General features: G+C 42.1%; 1 protein-coding gene across 8 annotated transcripts in view; it reads left to right on the forward strand.

Moving 5' to 3' along the window:
- The window catches only part of MEF2A (myocyte enhancer factor 2A), a 184,221-nt gene that overhangs the window by 163,075 nt on the left and 1,199 nt on the right, over nucleotides 1-19,947 (forward strand). For 5 of the 8 annotated variants that reach the window (XM_075345998.1, XM_075345992.1, XM_075345996.1 and 2 more), the window contains 5 exons: nucleotides 8,030-8,214; nucleotides 12,531-12,554; nucleotides 13,631-13,757; nucleotides 15,443-15,569; nucleotides 19,848-19,947. The exon at nucleotides 19,848-19,947 is cut by the window's right edge and continues 1,199 nt beyond it. In XM_075345998.1, the coding sequence (XP_075202113.1) occupies nucleotides 8,030-8,214; nucleotides 12,531-12,554; nucleotides 13,631-13,757; nucleotides 15,443-15,569; nucleotides 19,848-19,947 (563 nt within the window). The remainder of the gene's footprint in view (nucleotides 1-8,029; nucleotides 8,215-12,530; nucleotides 12,555-13,630; nucleotides 13,758-15,442; nucleotides 15,570-19,847) is intronic. The other 3 variants (XM_075345995.1, XM_075346000.1, XM_075345999.1) reach the window with 1 other exon arrangement.

Consider the following 19,947-nt stretch of genomic DNA (forward strand, 5'->3'; position numbering starts at 1 on the left):
TTCGGTGCCTCGGAGTGACCTTTGACTCTGCCTTATCCTTCATACCACACATCCAATCCCTCACCACCTCCTGTCGTCTTCAACTCAAAAATATTTCCAGAATCCGCCCTTTCCTCAATTCTCAATCTACAAAAATGCTAGTGCATGCTCTCATAATCTCCCGCCTCGACTACTGCAACATCCTCCTCTGTGGTCTCCCTGCCAACACGCTCGCCCCTCTCCAGTCCATCCTTAATGCTGCTGCCCGACTGATCCACCTTTCGCCTCACTACCACCCTGCTTCTCCTCTCTGCATGTCCCTTCACTGGCTCCCAATCCTCCATCGTATACAATTCAAACTACTAATACTGATTTACAAAGCCATCCACAAATTGTCTCCTCCATATAGCTCTGAACTAATCTCTCGCTACACTCCAAAACGTAATCTCCGGTCCTCCCAAGATCTCCTTCTCTCCTCCTCTCTCATTCACTCCTCATGCAACCGCCTCCAAGACTTTTCCCGAACATCCCCAGTCTTCTGGAACTCGCTGCCTCAACACGTCAGACTATCTACTACACTTGCAAACTTCAAACATAACCTAAAGACTCATCTGTTCAGAAATGCCTATAACCTTCAATGACCTCACTGCTTCACCACTGTGCGGAGCTGCCGCCCCACCACCGTGCGGAGCTGCCGCCCCACCACCGTGCGGAGCTGCCGCCCCACCACCGTGCGAAGCTGCCGCCCCACCTACACCCCACCTACTGTCTCCTCCCCATAATCCTATAGAATGTAAGCCCGCAAGGGTAGGGTCCTCTTCCCTCTGTACTAGTCTGTCTAGTGTAACTTGTATATGTATTCTGTTTGTAACCCCCTTCTCATATACAGCACCATGGAATTAATGGTGCTCTATAAATAAATAATAATAATAAAAATAATAAGAAAATTGGATAAGATCTGAGGAATTAGCGTAAAGAAGGTTTGGTCCAGTAAAGTTTTTGGAAACTCAAAAATTTGTGTTAATTTTAAAGTAGTAGAATAGTAAGGTGAAAGACCTTGTCCTCCTGTCCTGATCTTCACCCAATTCTCCTATACGATATCTATAGCTTTGCTCTGAATTGGTTATTTCTGGAGGCCGCCACAAGTCGAGCCGTACGTTGGCCGAACACTTGTGGAGCTCACAGGTGCTTTATTATAATCTTTATTAGTGATTGACATTATAATGATCAGAAGCTTAAAGGGAAGAGCTGAGCATCCTATGGCCGCCATTTATTAACCATCAAGTAGAGCTATAAAAGTATTATATTACTTGTTTGACAGAAGAACTTTCTGCTTATTGTATCAATCAGTTTGTCATTTTTCCGTGTCTACCAGAAGCAGAGCCCGTATGTGCCCCCAGGTCTATCACATATTGTCCTGGTGTAGTGCAGCAGTTATCTTACATGGCGATGCTCTATAATTACCCTTCATTAAAAGGAAGGGGAAAGTCACTTGTTAATTGTCGGCCTGCATTTGTGAGTCACAGCTTTTATTTTCCTCGCCTTCTGATTCTATTAAAATACTGAGTGCGCTGTATTATTTTATCCTCTCCAGCTATTAGTGGGAGTCGTTTTCAGCGTACACTGCCCTATTACCATCCCTTCCTTTTTGGAAGATGACCACGATAAATATTTAATGGTGTGAGCATTGCTTTCTCCTCCGCAGTAATAAGAGCATTATTATTGGCAGTGTTCCTTTAGACCGATTGCAGAGAGGGAAATATGACCTGTATTGATTCACCTCTTTTCTTCCTTTTTTTTTTTTTTTTTCCCCTCTCTCTCTAAAAGCAATAGCTAAATAATCCTGTTTTCTGGGGTGTGCAAATATTTCCAGCCCTCTTCTTTTTTTTTTTTCCCAATTTGCAACCTTAGTTTACTAATTATTTTCTCCTTGATGTTGAAGAATGCAAGTTGTAAAATGATATATTGCAGGAAGGTTTCTTTTTTTTTTTTTTTTTTTTTTTTTCTCGCACTCCTAAAAAAACATACCCAATTGTTTTAAATGAGAAATCTCTCTTGCCGGTTATACGTCTATATGAATTTTCAATGCGGTTTTCACAGCTGATTCAGTAAGTGAAAGTGACTTATTCAACTCGTTTCCCAGTAGGTTCTGCCTGAAAACCTGTGCATTTAGGGGCGCATGGATTAGCCCTTTTTGAATAGGGGTAAATGCGCATACAGATATCTCAGATGTCGGCTGCAGATTGTGAAGTAGATACCAGTCCACATTTTTTAGGAGAGGTCAAAATAGACATTCTGGTAGACCTCGCTGCTGTGAAAGAGGAGCAGTTCCACGTGTGGTAATGTTTCACGTAGCTTTTATTTACGCATTTACCGAAATCTTAAAACTGAACTATGGTACTGACCTGAAACGCGTAAATAAAAGCTACTTAAAGCATTAGCACACGTGGAACTACTCCTTCTCAGTGGCACGGTCCAACTGAACGTCCATCTCCTATTTCTCCTAATCTACGTGCAGAAGATCTACTATCTGCAGCTGCTCAATAATCTATGGGCAATTATTAGAGCTGTGACATACACAACACAATCAAGTGGGCAACCCCCAGTTTCACTTTTAAAATACAATATTGCCCTATGTGTTTTGAAAAAGAAAAACATTTTCCAGTGGTTACATGGAATAAAAAGTTTCTTTATTGGTTTCAATCCATAAAATCATTCGTCTGGGTACAATACAGTATGGGACAAGCCTTGTTGACGCGTTTCGACCGTTAGGCCTTAGTCGTAACATTGCCCTATGTGTGCTTGTCTCCCCTTTTTCTAGTCCACATTTTTTGACTTGTGAACATACCCTAATTCTGCCCCATTGCTGTTGTAGCTGAACATTTAATACCGAGCACAAAATCTGTTCTCCAAACCTAGATGACTGAAATGATGATGCTACTAGGAAATTCCCTGGAAGCTTTGTATATTTATATTAGCAAAGGGTTAGTACCAATAGTGATCGTGGCTAGAGGACATATGGCAGACACTGTAATTTAAAGGGATCTTGTGATAGTAGAAAAAAGTCACTGCACTCAGTACTAACCAAATGTGCAGCTTTATTAGTGTCCTGGTGCCTATATAAAATTCCATCAGTCCCTGTCTCCAGCGAGGCTAAGGCCAGAGTCACACTTGCGAGTGCCTCGCGTGTAACTCGCGCGAGTCTCTCATTGAATCACCCGGCATGGACTCACACTCTCAGGACAGGAGCATCTCAGCTGCATAGACGTACATGCAACCGACCCGCTCCTGTCAGGAGAGTGCGAGTCTGTGCCGGATGATACAATGAGAGACTCACGCGAGGCACTCGCAAGTGTGACTCTGGCCTTAGAGTCTGAACTCTCCATCTCACACAAGCTCTATGGCCAGGTTCAAGGAAGCTGATTAGCATAGGCTAATATATTTATAGTAAATATTTGGATTGGGGTAAAAAGCCAGCGCACAGGCAGACATGCAAACATGTAGAACCTACTAATCATATCTGCTGTACTATCCATATTGTCTATGTAAAGATAGAACTGTGAAAGGATGAGGCATGGAAGTCCACGTCTAAGGGGTACTTTACACGTTGCGACATCGCTACTGATATATCATCTGGGTCACGTCAGTAGTGACGCACATCCGGCGCTGGTAGCGACATCGCAATGTGTAAAGCCTAGGTGCGACAATGAACGAGCGCAAAAGTGACAAAAATCGCTGATTTGTGTCACGTCGTTCATTTTCATAATGTCACTCTAGCTGCAGATATGATGTTGTTTGTCGTTCCTGCAGCACCACACATCGCTGTGTGTGAAGCCGCAGGAACGACGAACATCTCCTTACCTGCGTCCACCAGCTATGCGGAAGGAAGGAGGTGGGCGGGATGTTATGTCCCGCTCATCTCTGCCCCTCCGCTGCTATTGGCCAGCCATTTGGTGACGTTGCGGTGATGCCCAACGCACCTCCCCCTTGAATGAGGGATTGTTCGGCGGTCACAGTGACGTCGCCGACCAGGTATGTGTGTGTGAAGCTGCCGTAGCGATAATGTTCGCTACGGCAGCAAACACCATATATCGCATGTACGACGGGGGCGGGTGCTATCGCGCTGGACATCGCTAGCCGATGCTAGAGCTGTCGCAGTGTGTAAAGCCCGCCTAACTGTTAGCCATACACATTAGATAGCTGTCAGCCAAACCATAGCCTCCCGTGTGTTATCTGTGAAAGAGTCGCTACCGGAATTATCTGGCAGTGGCTTATGTCACCACCAAACAAAAGGATAGGGCAATTAAAGGGAATCTGTCACCAGGTTTTTCCTACCTAATCTGAGAGCAGCATAACGTAGGGACAGAGACTCTGATTCCAGCGGTGTGTCACTAACTGGGCTGCTTACTGTAGTTTTGATTTAAAATCACTGATTAATCTGCAGTAGATTATCATTATAGGACTACTTGGCGTGCTGCCAGGTAGTCCAGCATATTCTCTGTATAACTGCTAGATCTGCAGCAGAGAAAACATTGATTTTATCAAAATGACAGCAACCAGCTCCGTAAGTGACACATCGCTGGAATCAGGGTCTCTGTCTCTACATTATGCTGCTGTCAGGTGAGGGAGCAAAAACCTGGTGACAGATTCCTTTTAAATTACCGTACAATTGATCAATCTTGTTGACTCTTGACATCCGCTGTGAGGGGCAGTCAAGAGGTTCCCATACAATTTGGATAACTGGCAAGATCAACAGGGATTGAGATCATAAATGTATAGTAGATGCTGGTCCCAGTAACACTGAGAACATGGTCCTGAATCCGCCTCACTGTCAGCGGAGGGGTGGTCAGAATCTGCAATTAGCCATATGGGACGTCCGACCACCTCTCCACTGCCAGCATTGTGTGATGGGGCCTTGTTCTCGAGGAAATAGCAGGTCTCATAATGGAGACGCGCATCTACTATACATTTATGGAATATCCCATGAATATGCAACAGTTGCTCAAAATATGAATTCCCCTTTAAATCTGCAAAGAAAAGACTCTCATATTTGTTCCAAATTTATAACTACATCACAAGGAAGGATTTCCAGTGTATAAACTACAAGATGGAGTCACAGTTTTTTGCACATTTGGGGATTATTAGGGTTTTAATCAGCCTGATTGTTGGAGTGGATTGTGTTCCTCTCATCATCTTTTTGGCTTCATTTTCTGTCTTGTTGCCTTTGGGTTAATCACTTAGGAATGTTCTGTATTAGGCTAAGTTCACACATCAGTTTTTTTGCATCAGGCTCAATCCGGCTCAAAAACGTATGCAACGGATGCGGCGAAAAAAACCCAGATCCGTTGCATAAGTTTTTTCATGTGGCCCGTCCGTTTTTTTGACGGATCCGGTATGATACTGAGCATGCGCAGTTCAAAAAACGCATCCGGACGCCAGATGCAGTTTTTGTATGCAGGACGCCGCATCCGGCGTCCATAGGCTTGCATTGTAAATCGCGCCGGATCCGGCGCGATGCGGTTTTTTCGCCGCAGACAAAAAACGCTGCAAGCAACGTTCCATGTGGCTGCCGCATCCGGCAAAAAATGGACGCAAGGCCATGCGGCACAATCCGGCGCTAATGCAAGTCTATGCGGAAAAATGCATCTAGCGGTAAAAAAAGGATGCATTTTTTCGCCAAAGTGCCGGATTGTGCCTGATTGCAAAAAGCTGATGTGTGAAAGCGGCCTTAGTGTCTATATTGTGCTGTGTAGCTAGAGCGATCATATCGGGGGATAGGAGAGGCGTCCTGGCCCCACACTGCCCCTCTTACATAGGACAGCATAGTATAATGTTTTTAATAGAAATGCAACCAACTGCTTTCATGCAGAAGAATGTGCTCTACTCTCTGATTACATATTACACCTCACCCCGATATTTGTAGCCAGATGTTCACAGCTAGTAGCCCTTCTCCAGGAGAGGCATCCTGCATAGTGTAAGAATATTAGGATTTCTGTAAAGTCCTCTTGGCGCGGTCGGCTCGCCTTCATTTCCCTCGGCCAGCGCGATCCACACAGGACTGGCAGTTCTGCTGGATAATTGCCTTCTGTTATGACAGCAAAATGGGATTGAATCAGACATCATTAACAGCAGAAGTGACTGGCCGCGGCTCACGGATTCTGCTCCCCAGTTGGTGCCTGATTAAATTTGGAGCCGGGCGGCTGGAGAGACCATTTGTGTGACAGCAGTGTGAAGGATAATGAAAGGATTTGCCCCTTGCTTAAAGCCAAGGGTGAATTAAGAAAGTAAAAATGTGTCCTAAACCATTAGATTGTAACTCCAGAAACAATGAAGAAGATTGTGATGGTGGGTACGGGAAGCAAAATCACCAGCTTACCAATAAAGAAAAATAGGAAATACAGATATTTCAAAAGTAACACTACTGACAAGCACATGTACTTTATAGCGATAGCGCCATTCATTTCTAGCTGTATAATCTGCAAATAAATTGTCCCCCATCTCCGCTGCATGACCTCTCATTGTGGGACGGCATGTGCCATGTATACGTCAAACGCATCAGTAGGCCCCATGGTATATGTCAGCATATTGTTGTTTTAATTGTATAGAAAAGCACAGTCTGACTTTTCTATCGTGAGTTATCCTGTAAAATTAATGTATACTGCACATTTCTCTTTACATGCATGGATGGGCATTGGCCACAGATGCCACTTTATTTCTATAGAGAGAGATTAAGTCTTAAAGTGTATTTATAATGTAATATTTTGTGAGCCAGCATTCTTAAAGGGAATCTGTCAGCAGATTTTTGCTACCTCATCTGAGAGCAGCATGATGTAGGCAAAGAGACCATGAATCCATTGATGTATCACTTAGATTACTGGCTGCAGCTGTTCTGGCACAATCTGAATTTTAGCTTTAGTCATGTAGCTGAGCCCAGGGAGCTGTCTCCGCCCACACCTGCCTTGCTATAGAGATTGTACATTGACAGTGAGGTGTCAGTCACAGGAAAGGTCGTGCCAGACTGCCATGCTTGTACCAGCTAGACCTAGCGATGATAATTACCAAGTGATAAAGCCTTTAGTTTAAGTAAACGAGAATATGAAGTCTGATAGGAGGTGCATAGTTGATTTTTGTGCTGTCCTCAGCTTACTTAGCAAAAACCTGCTGACAGATTCCCTTTAAGAGCGCTTGTTCACGATAGTCTTTCAGTGTTATCGTTCTCTGCAGTACATGGCCCTGTGTAAACAGGTCTCGTGCTGCTGAGGACAATGGCCGCCTGTGTGCACCGAGCAATCGAATGTAGATTTCTCAGTGTGCATCATTTACTACGCTCTACCTGTGTAAACAAGGTATTAAACGATCACCAGTCGGTAAAGATTTAACGATCGGCTTTAGTTTAGCGCCACCTGTAGGTCCGTGCAAGAGGATCCTTAACCTTCCAGAGGGGATGCACATTGGGAAATGCTCCTGATGTATACCTCTGACAGAAAATGTACCTGTGATGTGAACAGAGCTGTATAAAGCTCACCGTTATGATTCCAGCTATCGCTTATGAATTGCGATTGAGGGAATGAAGCTTCGGAAACATTGATGGATACATTTGTGCTCAATAACTATTTGCTAGCATTATAATTTACAGTCAATCTGTCACCAAATTTCACAATACAAACTGCACACATTAATAATTATTTTGGACCTGATGAGGCTCATATACTTACTTCAAAATTCCATGTTAGAATATCTGTATAATCCCATTAGAAGGTTTTACTGCCTAATATTGAAAAGTGCTTCTAAAGATCACATCTGTAAAGCTCTGTGGAATGAATATCTCTATATAAGTAATATATAAGTGAGTAAAATACAGCCCTTCTGACACTGATTTTTCAAAGTAAGCACAACTGCCTCATCAGATCTAGGAGATCTATTTAATGTATTCAGTTCATATTGTGAAATCGAATGACATGTTTGCTTAATCAAAAATGCATATAATATACTGAATCCTTCACATCTGATCATACTATGAATTGTTTTTATTATCCTTTATCTATTTTAGGTAATGGGTTTGTTAACCCGAGAGCTTCACCAAGCCTTCTGGGACCGTCTGGTGGCAATGGATTGGGAAAAGTCATGCCCACAAAGTCTCCACCACCTCCAGGGGGCAATTTGGGAATTAACAGTAGAAAGCCTGACTTGCGTGTAGTCATACCTCCTTCTAGCAAAGGAATGATGCCCCCCTTGGTGAGTTATTTTTGCCCGTGAATATTACCAATTTCTCCTCCAGAATGATGTATTGTAATTTGAGACCTTCTCCTGGATCCATAAAAGAGCATGAATATGTATATAATGTGTAGGTTTACACTTCCGAACCTATTTGCACAATTCTGGCTACCAGTCGGGATATCCTGGACCCGAAATATAATCATCAATATCCAACTTTTTATTAGAGGCTGTGCCTGGATTTACAGCATAGACAAATTTATAGCAAACCGTAATACCGGGCACAGTCATCTCTAAAACTAGGAAAACTAGAGGGCTATGCCTGATAAACAGCGCAGCGGATGCAATGAGAGTCAGACCCCGGCAATTTTTTTTGCCTTAGAAGAAAAACATTTTAAAATTGGAGTAACTTACTAGAAAATAAAAATAAGAAAATAGAGGTGGCAGTCCTCACTTTAATGTGTACCTCTTGGGTGCTGCCCTTGTTTTTGCTTCTTTGTATATCCAGAGGGCTTCTTTGGCGCCCTAGGTGGGATTACACAACAGACTGAAGACTATTTTTATTTATTTTTTGCTTGCTATGTTACTAGAGAATAAAGTATTTGGAAATGTAAGGAGATTATAAGGCTATGTAAAGGGACTATAAGGTTATGTAAGGAGACTATAAGGCTATGTAAGGAGACTATAAGGCTATGTAAGGAGACTATAAGGCTATGTAAGGGGACTATAAGGCTATGTAAGGGGACTATAAGGCTATGTAAGGGGACTATAAGGCTATGTAAGGGGACTATAAGGCTATGTAAGGAGACTATAAGGCTATGTAAGGGGACTATAAGGCTATGTAAGGGGACTATAAGGCTATGTAAGGGGACTATAAGGCTATGTAAGGGGACTATAAGGCTATGTAAGGGGACTATAAGGCTATGTAAGGGGACTATAAGGCTATGTAAGGGGACTATAAGGCTATGTAAGGGGACTATAAGGCTATGTAAGGAGACTATAGACTATAAGGCTATGTAAGGAGACTATGGACTATAAGGCTATGTAAGGGGACTATAAGGCTATGTAAGGGGACTATAAGGCTATGTAAGGGGACTATAAGGCTATGTAAGGGGACTATAAGGCTATGTAAGGAGACTATAAGGCTATGTAAGGGGACTATAAGGCTATGTAAGGGGACTATAAGGCTATGTAAGGGGACTATAAGGCTATGTAAGGGGACTATAAGGCTATGTAAGGGGACAATAAGGCTATGTAAGGGGACTATAAGGCTATGTAAGGGGACTATAAGGCTATGTAAGGGGACTATAAGGCTATGTAAGGGGACTATAAGGTTTTGTAAGGAGACTATAAGGCTATGTAATGGGACTATAAGGCTATGTAAGGGGACTATAAGGCTATGTAAGGGGACTATAAGGCTATGTAAGGGGACTATAAGGTTTTGTAAGGAGACTATAAGGCTATGTAAGGGGACTATAAGGCTATGTAAGGGGACTATAAGGCTATGTAAGGGGACTATAAGGCTATGTAAGGGGACTATAAGGCTATGTAAGGGGACTATAAGGCTATGTAAGGGGACTATAAGGCTATGTGCACATTTTGTTATTACTGGTAAAAAATTTGCAACAAATACTAGAGCGCTGTGTAAAATATGTGGGTTTTTACACATTTTTGCATGCTTTCTTTGATGTTTTTTTTTTTTTATATTAACTTTTTCCCTATTCAATTGAATGGGTAAAAAACACTAAAAGAACTGACAGGCTGCAGGTTTTAAAATTATTCCCACTTTATCTCAAATCTGTCAGAAAACAATAAGCATTGTGTGCATGAGAATTCAGGAATCTTATTCACTTTGCTGGTGCTGTTAAACGCTGCATGTTGTTCCACCCGAAGAAACGTGGCAAAACGCAGCGTGTGAGCAAGCCTTAGTGTGTATGAAATAAACACTTGATTATTACTTTTCTTTTTTCTTTCTTTCTTTTTTTTTTTTCTTTTTTTTTTTTTTTAATGTAAAATCTGGTTTTATGAATTCAAGCAAAGTGACAGTGATTTAATGAAAACTCATGCTGGCTTTGTGCTTAAAGATGCTTTTGTGCTGTGTGGGTTTTGGTGCATTTTTTTTCCCCCTCGTAGATGTCTGAGGAGCCTGAAACAGATGTATGTTAGGCCCTGTGCGCACGCTGCGGTTTTTGCCGCAGTTTTGCTGCAGAAAATGTTCATAACCTTGCTGCAGTCCTTCCCCAGCAAAACCTATGGTAAAAAAAAAGGTGTGTGCACACTGCGTTTTTTTTCACCTACAGGTTTTGCTGTAGGATTTCTGCAGCAAAAAGAATGAGCATGTCACTTCTTTTCCGCAGGTACCTGCGGTTTTAGTCATAAAAATGGTAAAATACCGCAGGGACCAACCCGCGGCAAAATCGCAACAAACCGCAGTAAAACCACAATCTTATTTTTTTTACCACAGGTGCGGAAATCTTTCAGAGGCTGCGGAATTTTCTTAAGAAAATTCCATTTTCTAGTGCGCACAGGGCTGTATAAAAACAATTACATTTTTTGGTGCTGAATCCCAGTGTTTCTGCACTTGAAAAATTCTGCATCAAATCTGCACCAAAATACATAAAAAGGGGTAAAACAGCAAAAACGCAATAAACAGAGCAGATCGCTATTGCATATTTTGACGCAGACTTCTGTAACAAAAAAAAAAACAAAAACAAAAACCATTGGGTTAAAAGGGTAACATTTTATAGGAACTCGGCCGTACTGATGAGTTATCCTCCAGATAGGTGATAATTATCAGTTCAGTGGGGGTCCTACATTAGCTACCTAGACTGATCAGCTGTCACCAGGACCCAGCCCCGTGGTCTGCTTCAAAAAAAGTTTTTTTTCTTAAAACTCCATTTTATTAAAGATAGTTAAAAATTACACATATTTAAAATCTTGCGCGTTTCAAACCCTAAGAATAGCAGGTCCTTAATCACAGGGACCCACTATTCTTAGACACATAAACGCATAAGATTTTAAATGTGTCATTTTTAACTATCTTTTTAATAAAATGGAGTTTCTAAAAAAAAAATTTAAGTAGACCACGGGAATGTATTTTTTTTTTCTATCTATCTACAATTTAACCTCCTGAGACAGCCTGTCCTGGATTCTGTGCCCTGAACCTCGACTTGATATATGGCTTCGTATGGTAGGCTGAAAAAAACTTTGTTTTTTTTTTTCTTTTTTCACTGTCACCTGGACCACAGGACATAGTGTGTCACCAGACAGCACAGCGCCGTACACTGTGCAGTGGTCATTCATAGGTACTGCAGCTCAGCTCCCATTAAAATGAATGTGGTCGGAGCTCCAGTACACGAGCAGCTACTATACACTGATTTTCTGGTTCTGTATGGTGTGAATTTTTGGTAGACTCTGGGTCTGCTAACAGTTGATCATTGGGGTGCTGGCAATAAGACCCCCCATCTAATATTGAAGATCCTTTCTCAGTGTAGGTCTTCCATGTCGTAGTTCTGGATAACTTGGGAAAGAGCCCAGTAAAGTAGTTACTATTTGCCTTATATTGTAGGGACATAATCTTCCTTGTAGCAGAGATTGGATCACATAGAACACAATCTGATCACTACTAATAAATGGCAGCAATTATAAGCGGGTTAGTTGGCCATTCATCCTGCGGCATTGGCCGGCCACCTCCTGGCTGTTAAGGGTGCTTTACACGCTGCGACATCGCTAACGATATATTGTCGGGGTCACGGTGTTTGTGACGCACATCCGTCGCCGTTAGCGACATCAAAGCGTGTGAGAGCTAGGAGCAACGAACGCAAAAACTGCAAAGATCGTTGACACGTCGCTCCAAATCATAATGTCAGTGTTTCATTCTGTAGGTTGTTAATCATTCCTGCGGCACCACACATCGCTGTGTGTGACACCGCAGGAACGACGAACATCATCCTACCTGCGTTCCTCGGAAAGGAGGAAGGAAGGAGGTGGGCGGCATGTTCTAGCCGCTCATCTCCTCCCCTCCTCTTCTATTGGGCGGCCGTTTTGTGACGCCGAACGAACTGCCCCTTTGAAGGAGGGATTGTCCAGCAGCAACAGCGACGTCGCTAAATCGGTATGTGCGTGTGATGCTGCCGTAGCGATATTCTTCGCTACAGCAGCGATCACCACATGTCGCACAAGTGACGGGGGCGGGTACTATCGCTCGCGACATCGCTAGCAATCGCTAGCGATGTTGCAGCGTGTAAAGCACCCTTTAGTTGTGGTCCGGTCAGCCATCCCTACAAGGTTCACACACAAGATCCTCTGTAATTCTAATTTTCCTCATTTACATACAGACGGAAGAAGATGAATTAGACTTGGTGAGTTGCGTGTGCTTGGTGGATATATCTATATACATACGATATCACTCATGATGTTCCCTTTAACATTCCTGAAGCTTTGATCGGGGGGTGGGGGTCCAAACAATTACTGAGTTATAAGGACAAGTAATCTCCGGCAGAAGAATGGAAAGCTTCATATTCATTCCATGTTCAAAGGGAACATTGGCTGTGCGTTTCACATTTTGTGCCTGGAGCAGGCAGCGATCACATCACACAATGCCCGGCCACCACCACCATTCTCTGCAGCACCGGATCGCTAATCCTCGGCTCTGCTCCTTCAGCCTGCTCGGAGCGTGCTCTGTCTTCCTCTTTCAGGCAGGTTACATCATCCTCGGTGAGGTCATTTCTTGTCAGAGCTGTGAATGATCTCATCTTCCTCAGGAGCCGGTATACAGCCAGCCCCATAGAGAACGCCTCACACCTATTACATACTGAATGCCACTGCCAAGGGTCGGGCGTTAATTAATATTTTAGTGAATGGATCCATCTACAGTGACCCACTTTCTGCACATCACTGAGATGATCTGACGCTTTCCCATTTTCTCATGCAATGTATTTGCTTTATTAGTAATAACCAAAATATTAACTATTTGTAATTTACAAACCCCGATGATGTACCACCACTGCTACCTACCCCTACATTATCATCCACTCACCATGCTATGGTGCATGTACATCTGTGCTGTTACATGTGCGCTATGATGCCTGCATGCCCTTTTATTTATTTTCCTTAAATTGGAATTATACAAAAATTGGAGCAAATTAAGTGTTTGTGCGTTGTATTTGGATCTGTGCCCGCTTTATCCTTCACTCCATCATCACAGTATCACATGGGAGTTCGGAAGCTGATGATGTTCAATAAGCATTACAGCACTGCCCCCTGCTGGTCATAGCATGCAATAACATGCACAATGCTCGTTACCAAGCATTTGTTACATTGTTTGGATATATTGTATAAGTGACTTATTTGTACATATTTAGTGTCACTCTTCTCTTTTTAGTTTATTTTAATCTTGCATGTTGCTTATTCCAGTAATTTCTGCTTTTGTTCACAGAATACCCAAAGGATAAGTAGCTCCCAGTCTACACAGCCCTTGGCTACTCCGGTTGTCTCTGTGACGACTCCTAGTCTGGCCACGCAAGGCCTGGTGTACTCTGCCATGCCAACTACCTACAATACTGGTAAGTCTAAGGGCACTCATTTCTGCTCTTCCTAAACTGTACGTTTTACCTTGTGGACCACAGTCGGAAGGGTCCGTCTATGTGAGAAATTCTTGCTTGTGCCGACATTGGCTTCAAAAATCCAAAGGGTTTTTGAGAAGAGATAACGTTTAGATTAAATCGATCTGCAGCCCCGCTACATGGGAATATTTTAGTTATTAAAGCACATGCATTTTATCCAAGAATGAACATCTTTTTATTACTGTACCAATCAATGTAAAATTAAGCAATACTGCCTCAGGTCTATAAAGTAGAATAGGGTAGGACGTCCATGTGCTCCTCGCATTTCCCATAAGCATGTCTTTAGAATAAAACATTTATTTTAGGACGGTGACTGCCACTGACCTTTTCTATGTTGCCCTATAGAGAGCCTGGTGTGGGCGGGGACAGCTCTCTCAGCTCTGCTACATGACTAAAGCTAAAAATTCTGTGTCAGAACGGCTGCACCTAGTAATCTAAGTGATGCATCATTGGATTTAGGGTCTCTTTGCCTACATTGTGCTGCACTCATATGAGGTTGCAAAAGTCAGATGACAGATTCCCCTTAAAGGGGTGGTCCACTACTTAGGGTAGGTCATCAGTATCAGATTGGTGGGGTGCTGCTCCCTAATCAGTCTGCTGTTTGGAGGCCAGGTGGCGACTGAATGTAATTCACTTCTGTAGAAGCTGCAGTACCTGAGAACAGCCTTTATGTAGAGTATGGTTCTGTGCTTTTCTGGCTTTGTACAATATTGATATCTGGCCTTGGCTAAAGATGCATGGGTAAGTCATCATTATTCAAGTATTGGGCAGCCCCTTCAAGTCAGTCAGGCAGGTTTAGTTCAGTGTCTATTGGCCCCTTGTAATTATCATGAGTTATTGGTCAAATTTGTGATTTAAATAGGTGGTTTTGACCCTTTTATATAACGATTTTAGGAATGTTTTGTAATGTTTTTCTTTTCTTCTGTTCTGTGAACCCAGGGACAAAGGAAAACATTCCCAAAAAAGTTTGTAAATTTAGAGAAATTAGAGGGACTGTCTCAGAACAGTCCATATTCTCTGTTAGGACATCATGTAAGATTGTCTATCCGCTAGACCAGGGAGCTGCTGTATGGGCCATTCTAGCGCTCCGAGGTCGTCAGTGTATTACATCGTATAATGTGCATTTCATTGTAGTGTCTCCTAATATATTGCAAAAAACATCCCCAGCAATAACCGCAGATCATTGTGGCTTTCAGGATCACGGTCGGGGCTTTCTATACAGAGCTGTTGTGTATATGAGCCCCCCCTTCTACGTCCGGCTTCACACATCCGAGTTTCACATTTCGTGTATGGGCTTTTCGGACCAGCCACAGATCTCCTGACCATAACTCAAGCATATATGAGACTATTGAGTTTGGATTAGGAGACCTGTGACCAGTCAGAAAATTGTGATCATGAAACGCAGACGTGTGAAGCCGAACTTGGTCTGCAGAAAGCACAAGCCTCACAAAGACTAGCGTGTTGTTACTTCTTTGTTACCCCTTGTTACTTCTGCATTTGTTGATTTAATGTTTGGGGTTTTTTTATATATATATTTTCAAAGCATAAATGAGATTGTATAACAAACGTTGAGCCCTGATTTTGCTGATTTAAGGTTGTAAGCTAATTGTGCTTGTCTTGTACAGATTACACTCTCACCAGTGCGGACCTGTCTCTTCTTCAGGGGTTTAACTCCCCAGGAATGCTGCCTATCGGACAGATGTCTGCGTGGCAGCAGCACCACTTAGGACAAGCCGCCCTCAGCTCTCTAGTGTGAGTATCTGCAGAAACCGTACTATATACTTGACGTATTCACCGAAAATTCCCTATAGATTATGTGGAATGTCTCTCTAAGGGGTTTTCTGCTACTGGACATTTCTTTTTGTATACCCGAGTGCTCTGTCCCTTGGCGATCTTATGACACCATTTGTCATGTAGGCCCATTGATCTCCACTAATGGGCTGCAGCCATCTCATACGGTCACAGCAGACATCTGCTCGATGGTACAGGAAAGGCTGCAGCCCATCAGAGCTTAGAAATATAATTAGCTTTACATTGGATGTGTTATAAAAAAAAGTTTCTATGCTGCGGTAATCTTATAAATGTGCCCCTGCTATGTAATGGTTGTGTTTTGCCGTGGAGGAAAGGAACATGGTCTGAACATATCACATCTCTTGGACAGTGGAGGAAACAAGAGCTATATAAAAATAGAGGTATCTTCAGCTCACCTGCTGCCCGGACTGATCAGCCTTGCGGGTGCCTGGAATCCAACGGTCTATCCCGACCGGTAACGAAGATGAAGGAAGAAAAGAGAGGGCGATCCGGCACAAATCCTCCTTATGTTAAAACAATCGAGTCTTTATTGGAACATTGTTAAAAACATCGTGAAGACCGAAAAATCGCTTAGATGGTATAGGTACAATTCATGAATTGTACCTATACCATCTAAGCGATTTTTCGGTCTTCACGATGTTTTTAACAATGTTCCAATAAAGACTCGATTGTTTTAACATAAGGAGGATTTGTGCCGGATCGCCCTCTCTTTTCTTCCCTGAGGAAACAAGAGCGCATACATCCAGGACAGCTTGGTATCACAGCTAGGTTTTTTTTCCTGTGGGGTAAGACATTACTCTGCCGTTCTTGTCACAGGAGTGAATGTTTCCACTGCATCTCGAGCCCTCTGAGATCATTAGAAATTAAGTCAGCGACATTGAGCTCAGTAGCAGCTGGAGCACAAGCCTCACTGACATGATTATTGATGAGCTCAGTGGACTGGAGATGCGGCACAAACACTGCCCGTTTTATCACAGGAACGTGAGTGATTTTTTTACCTCACAGAAAGCTGCAGCTGAAAGTCACTGCTATGATGTCTGTATAATGACTTATTCTTCCTCCTCTGGTTTGGAATTGTGGTACATGCTGACCATATTTTTCCATGGTAAGACACGGCCTTTACACAGTAGATAGCAGGGACACATACAGTGGGTACGGAAAGTATTCAGACCCCTTTAAATTCTTTAACATTTTTACTCTGTCTCATTGTAACCATTTGCTAAATTCACAAAAGTTCATTTTTTTTTCTCATTAATGTACACTCTGCACCCCATCTTGACAGAAAAAAAACCACAGAAATGTAGAAATTTTTGCAAATTTATTAAACAAGAAAAACTGAAATATAACATGGTCATAAGTATTCAGACACTTTTCTCAGTATTGAGTAGAAGCTCCCTTTTGAGCTAGTACAGGCATGAGTCTTGGTAATGATGCAACAAGTTTTTCACACCTGATTTGGGGATCCTCTGCCATTCTTCCTTGCAGATCCTCTCCAGTTCCGTCAGGTTGGATGGTGAACGTTGGTGAACAGACATTTTCAGGTCTCTCCAGAGATGCTCAATTGGGTTTAGGTCAGGGCTCTGGCTGGGCCATTCAAGAATGGTCGCAGAGTTGTTCTGAAGCCACTCCTTTCTTATTTTAGCTGTGTGCTTAGGGTCATTGTCTTGTTGGAAGGTGAACGTTCGACCAAGTCTGAGGTCCAGAGCACTGGAAGAGGTTTTCTTCCTGGATATCTCTGTACTTGGCCGAATTCATTTTTCTTTCAATTGCAACCAGTCGTTCTGTCCCTGCAGCTAAAAAATACCCCCATAGCATGATGCTGCCACCACCATGTTTCACTGTTGGGATTGATGATTCATTGCTCTCACTGTTCACTGTTTCAGTGTTGGGATTGTATTAGGCAGGTGATGAGCAGTACCTGGTTTTCTTCACACATACCGCTTAGAATTATCACCAAAAAGTTCTATATTCATCTCATCAGACCAGATAATCTTATTTCTCATAGTCTGGGAGTCCCTCATCTGCTTTTTTGCAAACTCTATGTGGCCTTTCATATGTCTTGCACTGAGAGAGGCTTCCGTCGGGCCACTCTGCCATAAAGGCCCGGCTGATGGAGGGCTGCAGTGATAGTTGACTTTGTGCAACTTTCTCCCATCTCCCTACTGCATCTCTGGAGCTCAGCCTTTTTTACCTCTCTCACCGAGCCTCTACTCCCACGATTGCTCAGTTTGGTTGGACGGCCAGGTCTAGAAAGAGTCCTGGTGGTTCCAAACTTCTTCCATTTAAGGATTATGGAGACTACTGCAGAAATTCTTTTGTAACCTTGGCCAGATCTGTGACTTGCCACAATTCTGTCTCTGAGCTCCTTGGGCAGTTCCTTTGACCTCATGATTCTCATTTGGTCTGATATGCACTGTGAGCTGTGAGGTCTTATATAGACAGGTGTGTGCCTTTCCAAATCAAGTTCTATCAGTTTAATTAAACACAGCTGGACTCCAATGAAGGAGTAGAACAATCTCAAGGAGGATCACAAGGAAATGGACAGCATGTGACTGAGGCCCTGTGTCCACTGTGCGTTTTTTCATGCTTTTCTGCAGCGTTTTCAACTGCACCTTTTTAGTGCCCAAATGGCTGCGTTTTGATTTCCCAGCAAAGTCTATGGAAAATAGGGTTTTCCAGTGCCCACCATGCAGTTCAAAATGCTGCGTTTAATTTGCATATTTTGTGGCAAAAACCATGCGTTTTAAAAAGCAGCATGTCAATTGTTTTTGCCATTTGAGGTGCATTTAGATAACATAGAAGTCAATGAGAAGCAGGGAGTAACCAAGAAACATCAAAATTCCAGCGTTTTACCTGCTTTTTAGGTGCAGAAAACATGCGTTTTGGACTACTAAAACACATGCTTTTTGCACATCAAAATAATGATTTCATATGTCCCTTTACACACACACACACATAGTCCGACAATTTATGTAAAGAAAATTATCATTTTATTGCTATATTTCCGTTTTTTATTAAATAACCGCTATAATTCTATTAAATCTTGCTATTTTCTTTTTTTTCATACAAATATTTGTGTCCCTTTTTTTTTTTTCTCTTTTTTCATTTTGTTTGACTGTTGTAACTTTATTTATCATTGTCTTGATGTTCAAAACGCATGTGTCAAAGTGCATTTGAAAAAGCATCTAAAAAGCGCTAAAAACGCACCAAATACGCATGCGTTTTCAGCACTAAAGTTCTGCAAAAGGCAACTTTGGCTAATTCAATTAAGGGCAAAACGTGCATTTAGAACTACAAGTAGGGAAAAGCAACGTGGACACATAGCCTTAAATATGAGTGTCTGAGCAAAGGGTCTGAATACTTATGACCATGTGATATTTAGTTTTTTCTTGTTTAATAAACTAGCAAAAATTTCTACATTTGTTTTTTTCTGTCAAGATGGGGTGCAGAGTATACATTAATGAGAAAAAAAAAGAACTTTATTTAATTGCAGCCATTTAGTAAAATAAAAAAAGTGAAAAATTTAAAGGGGTCTGAATACTTTCCGTACCCACTGTATATCATTTATCTCTGTATAGCATAGGAACATTTTTTTTTTACACATCAAATTGTGGAAATTATTATTTTGCCAAGTTTTATTGATTTTAAACGTATTAGATCATGAGAAACCCTTTCAAATAAGCTCAAAATAGTCACACAACTTACTAATATGCCTTTATTATGCCAGGTTACCCAAACGTCTTCAGCCTTTTTTTTTTTTTTTTTTATATAAATACTATCAACTAGATTTGGCCTCATGCCTAATCCTCATTTAAATTGTTACTAATGACCAATATTTTAGGTGGAGTGCTTCTTTAGGTGTCAACACCGTTTAAATAGAATTTGTAATAATAATAAATAGGGATGATCGAATACTTCGATTATCCGGCTTCGCGAATAATTTCCGTATACCTCGCCACTATTCACAAATATTCAATGCGCAATGTAATTCTATGGGAAACCTGAATAGCAACAATTCTGAACTATTCGGGCTTCCCATAGACTTACATTGTGCATCAAATAGTCGAATAGCGGTGAGGTATTCTGAAATTATTCGCGAAGCCGGATAATCGAAGTATTCGATCATCCCTAAAAATAAAGTATCGCCACAATTTTCTCCTCCTGTTATGGCCTATTCAGTCGCTTCTTATATCACAAGTCTCTATATTCTGTCCACAGGGCCGGTGGCCAATTATCTCAGGGTTCAAACTTATCCATCAGTACCAACCAAAATGTCAACATAAAGTCGGAGCCAATATCGCCTCCCCGTGACAGAGTC

The sequence above is a fragment of the Anomaloglossus baeobatrachus genome, chromosome 4 (genome assembly GCF_048569485.1).
Source record: "Anomaloglossus baeobatrachus isolate aAnoBae1 chromosome 4, aAnoBae1.hap1, whole genome shotgun sequence".
Classification (NCBI taxonomy): Eukaryota; Metazoa; Chordata; class Amphibia; order Anura; family Aromobatidae; genus Anomaloglossus; species Anomaloglossus baeobatrachus.